The 12,223-nt window shown below is 32.8% G+C and overlaps 1 protein-coding gene across 1 annotated transcript in view; it reads right to left on the minus strand.

The window, feature by feature from the left end:
• Positions 1-228: 228 nt before the first annotated feature.
• The window catches only part of LOC129218287 (uncharacterized), a 152,018-nt gene continuing 140,023 nt past the window's right edge, over positions 229-12,223 (minus strand). Inside the window, exons 20-24 of the mRNA XM_054852522.1 lie at positions 11,384-11,476; positions 7,794-7,829; positions 7,643-7,712; positions 1,808-1,902; positions 229-735 (exon numbers count right to left, since the gene is read on the minus strand). Of these exons, the coding sequence (XP_054708497.1) occupies positions 229-735; positions 1,808-1,902; positions 7,643-7,712; positions 7,794-7,829; positions 11,384-11,476 (801 nt within the window). The remainder of the gene's footprint in view (positions 736-1,807; positions 1,903-7,642; positions 7,713-7,793; positions 7,830-11,383; positions 11,477-12,223) is intronic.

Raw genomic sequence — 12,223 nt, forward strand, 5'->3', positions numbered from 1 at the left:
CAAAATAATGTGCTCACAGAAGTATATTAGAGAATATTTTGGAGACAAAAAAAGGGGAAATTTTCCGAGAGCTATTTTTGAAAAATACTCAAGGAATAACAAAAGGCTGGCAAAATGAAATGGCATGACTGATATGAAATAAAACCAACAATGTTTGAAGCTTATTACTGAACACATGCTTTCAAACTCTAGTATGTATTTACAAATCACATATCTCCACAGATAAAATCACATTATGCAGCACAAACCTGATAACTCACTACCTTTTGATACCGGTGGCAAAACTTGAAATCTAGGATCTGGTGTAGGTGGACGGAATTCATCAGCTTTGTTTTCCAAACCAGAACCTATATCAGTTTCAGATGAATTTGCATTAGGATTAGACTGTAAGCTCTCTGCTTTCACTTTCAAAGTAATGCCACCTGATTGCATGACTACCATTTTTGCATCTGCAGCATTCAAATTACTTTCCGATTCTGATTCAGATTCAGTAATTAGTCCAATTATCTCCTCAACTCCAGGCCTCCCCTCCAAGATATCTTCTGCTCTTGACAAAGCTTCAAGTGAGCACAGTTTCTCTACTTCCTCTAAAATCGATGTAGTGAACAATAATACTTCTTCTTGCATTTCCATTTCATATAACATGCATTTCATAGCTTCATTTACTTCCTCTAAAACAACAGCAGAATCATTCTCCTCCTGTATGATGGCAGAAATCTTTTGTGTTTTTTGGGCCTGATAGGAAATAAAAAGTGATAATAAGAAAAGAGTTCTCCATACATTGTGAAGAAGCATATTATGCATGCAATTTGAAATTAAACTTACAAAGCTACATTTAAGTCTCTACAACAAATTACCCCAGAAAACTATAAAAATTATCCTTTTTTTAAATGTGAGAACTAACATGTACACCATTCAGAGTAATGAAGGAAAATTCTGAAATAATGAAATATGTGTTATGATTGCTGTCTGGTTATTATATAATACTTTAAAGCAGCAGTGAATGATTAGAATTTTCAAAATTTCTTTCTTAACTTTAAAATTTCTAACATGTATACAATTGCTTGCAATATACCAACAGCATGGTATATTCAGTAAATTACGGCCCATTAGCCAGGGCTAAAGCAGAAATACATGAAATACAGCATGGTTATGACATTGAGATACTGCAATTTTGGCCTTGTTACGGACTCATCAGTCTGCAATAATCAATAACCAAGCAAGAGGCAGATGTTATCTGATTGAAGCTGAGAGCACCAACAAACTGGTAGCTAAAACAAATTTAGTTCACCAGCAAGAGTCCCCAGCAATGGTGCAGTTTGACTTGTAATTCAAGGCCCCACAATACAGTTCATACACTAACAACTAGTTATGCAAACTAAGTGTAATTCATATAACTCAGAAAAAAACACGTATAGCAAATTGTATAATTTTAAAGACTTTATTTGACTGAAATTGAAAACAAATCTATTGGTGATTGTAACTTCTATTGCAGCATAAAATCATAAAAATCAGGAACAAGGAGAAGGATGTATTTAAAATATCATACACTACCAATGCTCACAAGTGTACAAAGGGTGCTCAAAAAGTTTTGGCGGAATAAGAAAGTGATTGTACTCATCAAGATGATTTTAGAAGCAATTGAGTGTCTCATTTGATGCGCACCAGTCCTTCATTTGTCCAGGAGCATTGCCAGGGGTGCCCCCCTAAAAGCAAGGGCATGCTCCCCTTAATATTGCAACCCCCCAAAAAGTAAAATACCACTTAAAACACCCCCTACTAAAAATTTCATTGGTGCAGTCTGCACCCTCCCCCAAGTGGGCACACCTGGCATTGCAGAGAAGAATTGGCTACCACCAACTCTTTTGGGCACGTCAATAAAGGTTTGTGCAGCTAAAGTTTCTGTTGATTGTGCTGCTTCATCATTCATAATAGTCATATTTGTATGGTTCAATTTATGTTTTTTGCAATAAAGTCACCACATAAGATACAAATACTTTGTGCCCATGAGAGTATCAACAGAATTACATACAAAACAAAATTGACAGTAAACTTTAACATGGCCTTTCTTGCTAGGTTCTAAAATGAGATTTTGGTTTTCAGTCATGAATTTTTAATCTTTGAATACATAATTTATGCCAATTATTTTCAAACATTAAAACATCAATTAAAAAAAATTCTTCGACAGAATTAAAATGGTCAGAGTGAATGGTCAACTAGTTTCTAGTAAATGAGCAGAATAATATGACAATATCTCATTGGCTAAATTGAGCTTAAATTCCTGAGAAGTATAATTTGAATAGCTGCTAAACTTATCTGTTATGGTTAAATACAGAACTTATTTATCTACTCAATGCATATATCCTATGAGCACCATAATGTGTTAATACAAATGTCTTTAACAATGGAGGTCCAACCATCAATTGTTCCAAGATTTTCTGAAGTTCACAGTTGCTCTAATGATTCTGCTGAACTATCTGTCAGGGGGTGGATATAAAGGGAAGATCATGGGGGTCATGAACGTCCCTAAATCGTTAACAATATTATTTATTCATCATTATTGCAGGTGATCATAATTTAATAATTGCAAGAAAGAATGTTAGATCTATAATATCATGCAATTATATTATTATCCACTGTACTCAAATACTTATATTTAACTGTTTGCCTGAATATTTTATTTTTAATTTATTAATTACTCATTTAAGTAAATATTTGAAATAATACTTCCTTTCATCGTTTCTGTAATTACTATTGAAGTTTATGCCTTATTAGTAGAGATACAAAAAAATTCACGGTTTTTGAGCTATGGGAATAAACCCAAAATTGTTGGAGGGCAAACCCAGAACTTTGGGAATTTTGGATGTTTTCTCCATGTTTTTTCATGTTGATTCTGGACTTCAAACACAATTACGTAAAATTATTTCAGCTGATAGTGCTTATAAATCTTCTATGTTCTCAGTATAGAACAAGCTATTTAAAATTGAAATCAAGTGAAAACTAAAAATATGCTTGTTGAACAAGTTTTTTTTTGAAAGAAATTCAAGCTGTTGTTTGATGCACAAGAATAACCAAAAATAATAAATAATAATAAATTGTAAATATAAAAAGCAACCTTTGCTGATGTGATGTGTTATGAATGATGACTCATATCAGTGCTATTATCAGTGATAAATATACAAATAAGTCATTCAATTGTTTATTGACAGAAGAGTAGTGTTTATAAAAGTATTAAACATTCAAATCAATAAGGTAAATATTTCATTGCGAACCAACAAAAATATAGTTAAGGGTAACTTAACAGTCTACAGGGTCCATTCAATAAGTATCGGGACTGATTCCAAAAATTAAAATTTATTGCAAGTATCATTAAAATTCCTTAATATTATACAATATACATTCCTCCTGTAGTTTGGTGTGTCTGCCCCTCTTCAAACGCCTGCGGAAAGCCAGTTTTTGGAATAGTCTATGGAGTGAAAATGATGTCCTTTGAGTTTACTTTTCATTCACGGAAACAAGAAAACAAAGACAAGAAAACAAGAAACAAAATGGTGGAGCAAGGTCCAGGCTGAAAGAAGGGCAAGGCAAAATTTCCACTCGTGAGAGATTTTGTTCCTTGTTCAAGACTTTCCGCACCAGCTTTGTGCACACTTTCCTCATAGCAAGATTTTTAGTTATAATGGTGTGGACGGTTCCGACTGAAAGGCGGTCTCCTCACTAATAAGGGAGATGGTTAAATGCCTGTCAGAGTCCAAAACTGTTTTCACTTTGGCCACCTGAGCATCAGTTCGAATGGTCAGTGGGTGTCTGATGTGGTGATCGTCTTCGACGAGCTCTTGGCCTCCCTTAAACATTTTGTGCCCCTCAAAAACTCTTGTGCGGCTTTCGAACTTTAGGTTTTCGGGCATTAGCAGACACGTTACTGGAGAATCGATTAGCCCATTTCTAATATTTTATAAGTTCAGCAAAGTATAATAAACGACTTTAAACTTTGTAAAAGAATAAATAGCTTTATTTGCTAACGACATTAAAAATAAGACATAATCACTTTAAATAAATATTTCTACCATGACCAATTTAATATTAAGTAAAAACTATTGCACTACTTCTAAGAATTGCTGGGATAAAATGAATATCACCGGAAAGAATCAGCCTATTTTCCAAGAGACTAGCTCTGTAAAAACCAACTCTGAACACAATCCTATTGTGAGGGAAAAAGAGCTAAGTCCTACTGACTAACAAAATATTGTGTACATAAAAAGTAGTCGAAAACTTTGTACTGCATAGTGAATAAAATATGACAACGTATATAAAGTACAAATTCAAAATGAAAAAAGGTTAAAAAACCAGCAAACAGCTGTTTCGGCACTCTAAAATACAAGTGCCATCATCAGTGCAATTAAAAACGAAGACAGGTTCAACCCGACTAAAACACAGTCGAGGACCAAGGGTCAGGTTGAACCTGTCTTCGTTTTTAATTGCACTGATGATGGCACTTGTATTTTAGAGTGCCGAAACAGTTGTTTGCTGGTTTTTTAACCTTTTTTCATTTTGAATTTGTACTTTACATACGTTGTCATATTTTATTTAAAATATTGTGTGTCAGATCGTAGAGTGCAAGTGACGAAAATCCAAAGACAAGAATCTTTTATCTTCAATCTCATTACCATATCCTTGCACTAAAGCCATGTAAGATGAGAAGCCAATGCCCACTACACGTGTTTAATGCAATTGGCTCGAGTCAGCAATGATGAGCTAAGCCACACCTCCCACAGCGTCACTCATGTCACTCCCCATCATTGACCTTCACATGTGCGGATGAAAAGAGAGCAAGATAACATTCGATTTGAAAGCTGATAAATTTCCGATTAGGAATCGGGAAAGTACTGATACTAGATTGATTCAATACAGATTGAGCAGTAAGAAGTGAGAAACATTATAATGCAGCATTTTTATCTAACAGGCATCATCCCCAGAAGCCTGTTTAATCAGCTCAAAGGTGTCGGACACAGATTTTCTGAGTTAAAAGCAAAACTTCACAGCGTTGCATGCTGGCGTGATAACAACATAAAAAAATCAATGTGTCACAAAAATTCACCTCCTATCTCAATGCATGCCGCAAATGACTGAATTAAAGTGCACCTGAGTGGTGGAGGACCCTTCTACCAAGGCGGACCTGTCAGAGTGCTTTTCACTGCTCTGTTGAGGAGACAGCAAACCAATCCCAATACTTATTGAGCAGATCCTGTATTTGGTTGATTCTCCAATAACCTGGCATTTTTCAGTCACAAACTTTTTAAAATTAAAAATGCTGAAAAAAATCTAAAAAAATTATACCTACTCTTTGTTGGGAACTTATTAAGGGGAAAATAGAGGGAACTCACTTTAACTATGCTACACCCTCAAAACAGGGGGTCAAATTTTCAAACAGCAAGAGACGGACAAGCAGCACCATGAGGGTTACAAAATTAATTTTTTCATGGGTTATTTAAAATGTAACTACAGTAATAAAGAAATAATTGAAGCCTAATTCAAAAAGTACGGTTATTAAATGACAAAACAAATTTTATATAAAACCTCCCTTAACGGACACCCCCAATTTCTTTGAGTACAAATCCCACATAGGTTTTTCCACATTATTCACTCTGAATAGCTTACACTCCAAATAACGGACATTCATTTCAACGAAAAAAATCGCTTGCTACATTAAAACTTTAAGTTAGCCATGCACAGTATGATAAAATTTACAAAACGAAAAGTTACCTTCTCTTACCTGCGAATCGTTTTATGGTTCAGGAAATACAAATATAAAATGAAAAGGGAATCAGCAATATTAATAATATATATTTTACTTTTAATTTCAAGCAACTGCAACATTTATAGTAACTTCACTTACATACTCGACATTAAGATAAACAAATGTCTAAACAATAAATCTCTTTTGGAATGCTTTGGGGAATCGCTTTGGAACAACATTAAAAAAAGAGAAAAAAATTGAACTATTCCACTGATACATTTTTTATTTATCGTTTGCCAAATTTATCTTTCTTTTTTTCAATCAATCTTATTTTCAAACTAATGTAATGGAAATAACTCCATCTATTCTATGGGATGCATTACCAATGCTTGAGAAATAATGCTAGGAGAGTGATTGTTTTAGGACAGGAGTTTGACATTTTTTAGGACAGGAGTATGACATTTTTTTAGGACAGGAGTATGACATTTTTTTAGGACAGGAGTATGACATTTTTTTAGGACAGAAGTATGACAAGTTCCATACAATTTGCCAGTTATGTAGGCTCAAGATTATATTTAAGGTAAATAATGTTATTTTTCTATTCTAACCTCTTAATTCAACCACACACTATGATAGAGTTAACCGCCTTGCAGTTGGACAGTCCCAGAATTACATGTTCAATGGGCGAGATATCTCGTCATAAACTGCAAGGTGGTTAAAAGTTTTCGTTTATTTAAAACAGAAATATTGCCTAGGAGAATGACAGTGAAAATGTTTCATGTCCTATTCTTGAACTTGAAAATTTTAATGAGAACAGCAGACAAATCATATTAACAAAATACTCAAGGAATGCAACAAAATGGTGATAAACAGTTTTATAGACCATCAGATTACAAATTCCCCTTTTTTTTTATCCATAATAATTGAACTCATTCATAGGACAGGAGAATGACAGGAAAACCTGGTGATAAAATTTAAAACGATGTACCTTGATGATTTAAATAATTATATTTATTTAAAGAATGCTATTTTACATCTTTAAGTATGCTTAATTTTGTACTACAAATTGAATTTGTGGAATGTTGATATAAAATTTTTAAATAATTTAAGTCCATTTGAAAAACAAATGAGGACATGCCAAAAGTGTGACTTTCTGGTTATTCGAAAATTTTTGTAGAAAAAACCAAATGAGTTACCGTTTTAATAAGAGTAGAATAACACCAGATAAGTTATTTCTAACTATTAAAAGAAAATGAAAACACTTTCTGGGTTAAACCATTTTTGTGTTAGGCTACGTGGACATAACATTGTTAAGATTTTGGAGAATCACCCATTTAACTTTTTTTTGGAAAAAGTTACATAATCTGCATTTAAAACAGTAATAAGCATTTAAATTTAAAAATTGTGCAGGAAAAAGATGAAATTAGAAACATAGTTTTGCTTTCTTTAAATTGCTAGAAAATTCCCAGGAACATTCAAAATTTCCTTCCTAAAAATCTCTTAATTAAAGTGAAAGTTTTAAAAGAAAATTCATTTAATTTGAATTCGACGGCAATTTTTTCCAAAAAAAAAAGAGGAAAGAAATCGGATTTTTGAAATTAAAAAATTTAGAAATAAAATCATATTTTCGGAGCACACAAAAAATATTGAAAAATCTTCAGGGAAAAAGAAGTACTTTGCTGCTACAGAAATTGTTTTAAATATGAACAATGTAATAGTTTAAATTTGAATTTAAATAAAAGTAGAAAGCAAATAAATTCGTTCAAGAAAGTCTCTCAATAGGCAGCAAAAATAAGAAGAATTTTCAAGTTATAACCTTAAATTTTTTAATTAAAAAAAAAAAAAACATGAACTCTCTCTCTACTATTTTTCTTGTATTTTGCAGAGTCATTCACCAATTTTAACCGAGTTTTCCTGGTTCTCCAGAAGCATTTCGAAATTCCCTGAGAATTCCCAATGTTCCAGAATGGCTACCCTGAATAACTCACACTTTTGCATGGACTGCATATGTTAATACATGTAACTGTTCCTCTACTAGTGAAATGTAAATTCTTACCTTCTTAAAATCTTCGTAACAAGCTGGGTGATAAGCCTGAAAATCATAAAAACATTTGAAATATAAATTTCATGCACACAACGAAGTATTGCACAATTCAATGAGTATAACTGTTTTTTGTTTGTGTGAGTTTTCAAAAAGCAACCTTGTATTATTTCCATAGAACCATTTTAAATTCCTCATGACACTAACAATTTATTTCTCAATTGATTACCTGAACAGCAATGCAAATAATTCCAATGCATAACCAGCACATAATGAAGTAAATGTAAAAGATCAAACTTTTTCTTTACTTACAATTTCAGTAAATCTATGCATTGATAAAATGTCAGTATTACACTTCCCAAATATCAAAATTAGATTTAGGATGCCATTATCGTTTGAAGATATTGCAATGCAATTCATTATTTATAATTTAAAAACAGCCATTGTTAAACAAGAGCTGAGTTCATCGAAGAAAGAAAAATTTTAAGCAAAGATTATAAGCTGATTCAGAGTTTGGAATATTTCAGATACCTTAAGTAAATAAATGATTCATATTTAAGGGGGAAAAATTATTTTGTACAACTAACACCTAAGTATGCTAATACATGTAAACTGAATAACAAATAAATAAAAAATGTCACATAAGAAAAAAGAAAGTATTGAAATGTTAAATAAGTTCTTGCTTTTTTTTTTGTAAAAATTAATGCTTTATTTAAAAAAATTATTGAAAAATGTGTTACTGAAAGTGTTGTCCATCACTAACCACTACTTTACCCCACCTTGCAGCATCTGAATCCCACATCTGGAAAACAACACTTCTTTTGAGGCTATCCAAGAGTCAACCCAATTTTCGGCATCTTTATAAGAATGGAAGTGCTGCTCAGCCAAGCCACGTGTCATCAAGTGGAACAAATAGTAGTGTCCTGTGAATACAGTGGGTGGGGTAGGACTCCCCTCTTAAGTAAGCTTTGACCGATATTGGAGCATGTGGTCGAGTGTCGTCATGCCTCAAAATGACCTTGTCGTGTATCTGCTCATTAAATGGCCGTTTTTTCTCCAATACTCGGCTTAATTGCTCCAAATGTAGTCTGTAGCGATATCCAGTGATGTTTTCACTTGGTTTTGACAGCTCATAATAAACTATACCTAGCTGAGTCCACCAAATGCAGAGAAGAAGCTTGAAACCATGGATAATTGATTTTGCTGAAGTTGAGTCATGGTCGGGTTTACCCCACGTTTTCTACACTTAGGGTCATTGTAGTGTATTCCTCTTTCATCGCCAGTTAAGACATGATGTAAGTTCTTTCCTTTTCTCCTGTTGAAGCAACTGTCATATGTGAAAAGATGCTGTTCCATATCTCTTGAATTTAACTGGTACAGCACCCAATGATCTTGCTTTTGAATCATTCCCCCCCCCCCTCCCTCCGGATGCTTTCAAATGTTTTGAACCTGTTGTGTGATCAACTCAAAATGATTCTGCAAGTTCAACTAGCGTTCGACATTAGCCTTCATGAAGTAGTGCTTAAAATTGTGTGCCTTCAAACATTTCGATGGACCAGAGCATTTTTTATCTTTAAAATCAAAATCACTATTTTTTAAGCATCTAAACCAATCTCTACACTCTACAGGTTGTTTCAGGCAGAGCACCATCCCTTTAAGTCTGCACAAGAATTCTGTGTGCTATACCTACCGATTTTTTTGACTGAAATAATGAAGTGAAGCTCCTTGATATTACTCTTTTTCTGGTATGAAATTTGACACATTTAACTGTAAAAAAAAGTTGTTTGCACTTCTGGGAAATAACATACACTGCATTCCAAGTTCTCTTAGAGTGCTTGTAATGAGCACTATCATAAACCAGCACAATAAGTTCCGCCAATGCTAGCTGTTGTAAAACAGAGAGAACTTATTCAAGTATTAAGAAGTTGCAGCAGAACTTCAGCTTGGGTTACTTATCTTTAATGCAAACTTTCAAATAAGCAAAGGTTAAAAAAAATATATGAATACTGCTCAGTAGCTAAAATATGTCACAGTTGAGAAAATTTTGAAATCTCTTCCAAAACCTTTAGCAACAAAGTAGAAAAAAAAATGTTTAAAACTTGTGAATTTGAAAAAAGTTATTCATGGAAAGTAGTTGAAAGAGAATTGTTCAGTTAAGGAGCTTGAATAAGTTCTTTTCAAGTAAGTCATTCAATTTGTTCTGAATACATGAAAATGGATTTATCTTACAAAAACAGACACAAAACAATCTCAAGAGTCAAAATAATTTGAGATGAATTATAGTCAATTAGCTACATTGTGCAGATTGAATGAAAAACAAGATTTAAATTAAATGCATATAAACTTATGTTGAAACATATTTCCCTTTTGATAAACAACATTTTGTGTTAAGTGGATCAGCATATCATCATGCTTGAAGCTCTGTACGACCAGTTATTTTTTTCAAGGATTTCTAATGCTGAGTTTTAATTGGCTATCAAGTATGTAAAAAAGTGCAGTCGCCCTTGAAACTTCATTTTTGCGACTGTCATTGGGGTATTTACATAGCTACCAACTTTTGCCTTTTTTCATTCTTTTACTACTGCTTTCCTTAATAAATTCTCAAAAACAATACAATTGTCGAAAAGTCTTTTCGAATGAACATTCATAAGGCATAGCAAAGTCACTAAGGCGCACTATTCTAAATGATACCGACCAAAACTTAATTAAGATCACTGTGGAGAAGCTCAACATTAAATAGGAGTCACTTGCATACTCTCAAAAGGTGTTGATGCTACTTTTCTACATAAAACCCATACTCCAAGCAATTTGAGGCAGCAATGATAAAGAAATCTGTTGCATTCAAGAATCAACGACATCTCCAAAGCTTTTTGAATCAAAAGTAAAAGTTGTTGCTTTCATTAGACCAGAAAGTTACTGAATGCCAAGAGTTTCTCAAGCTTCTCAAAGTCTAAAAAAATGAGGCATGGGTTATAGTTCTTAATCCGAAGTCATGAATGATGAACACTAAGTCGATTGGGTTGAGACAGATTACAAATAACAGCAAAATGATCTGCAGGATTTGTCTTAAATTATATATTCTTGAAGCTTACCTTGAAAGTTTCAAAGTGAACATGGGTATCCATTCCAAAGAGCAAAGAAAGAACTTTCATCAGGACCGACAAAATTTTTAATGAAGCTACCAGATAACTTGTAATGAACATACAATGAGAGATAACATTTCATGATTTATTGGAGAAAGTGATAGGTCCTATATTGATAAAATTACACAATTCTAGATCTCTTGACATAAATCGTAAAATTGTTTGAACTACACTAAAGATTTGAAATATGTTTTCTTTTTGTATTCAAATAAGAAAAACCCTGAAAATGTGTACCTTTCACTCAAATTTAAATTTTTCCACTGTCCTGACCACAAAAACAAAGTTTTCATGTTTTTATGATAGAAACAAGTAAAAGTTTATACTAATTACCCAAAAATGAAGATTGTGTTACATAGTGTAATTTACAAACTTTAATTTAGACTTCAGATTATTGAGCATCAACAACAATTTATGTTGCAAAAACCAGTCCTTATTTAACAGAAAATATGATTAAAATATCACCTCATTATCATGTCGAATAGCATTCTTTAAATGCCACTCCTCTTCCTCTTGAACCCAAAATAATTGGAATTGCTCACCACATACACTACATTCCTGAAAAGTGAACAGCAAAATATTAATTTCAATGCTGCATAATATTGGAACATGACTTATAAATGTACCTTAAACAACTAAACAAAATAACACTTTTAAAATAAATAAACAAAATAAAATCATATATATTATTTCTCAAAGGTGTTTTTCTGTGCCCAATACAATATCTCCCTCAATACTTGATCAAACTGCATAAGTATGGCATCATTTTAAGCCAAAAAAAAAAAACAAAAACCTACCCAACTCGGTTATTTTGTCAAAAAAAAAAAAAAAAAAAAAAAAAAAAATCAATCTATTCAGTTTTTTATTACAAATTGCATTAATGCATAGCTCCCTAAAGTGGAGACACACTGGTTCACGGGCAGTTCAAATATCGACTGTACGTCTTGTTCACATCTAGTTTTTTCACCCAAAACCAGTTTTCTTTGCTGGTTGCCATGACAGCAGGACACTTTGACGGACCATTGTGCAGATCAAGGAGTTCTTAACATTCGATAGCCATCTGTCAAAAATGCAGGCAATCAGGCTGTTTCAGAGCAAACAACTAAAGACTCTTTTTTTGTGTTTCTAGCAATATGATTTATCCACTCATGTGTTCATTTGATCACTGCAATAGATCTGAGTGAAACAGATATAATAAGCTTTAATTCCCTTCGTAATATTGACAGCAATCCCAAACTTTATATTATTTATTGTTGCAAATATGTATTATAAAAGTTATGACAATATAAGAGAAAATAAATTTCG

Source organism: Uloborus diversus, chromosome 3, assembly GCF_026930045.1.
Source record: "Uloborus diversus isolate 005 chromosome 3, Udiv.v.3.1, whole genome shotgun sequence".
In the NCBI taxonomy this organism is placed as follows: domain Eukaryota; kingdom Metazoa; phylum Arthropoda; class Arachnida; order Araneae; family Uloboridae; genus Uloborus; species Uloborus diversus.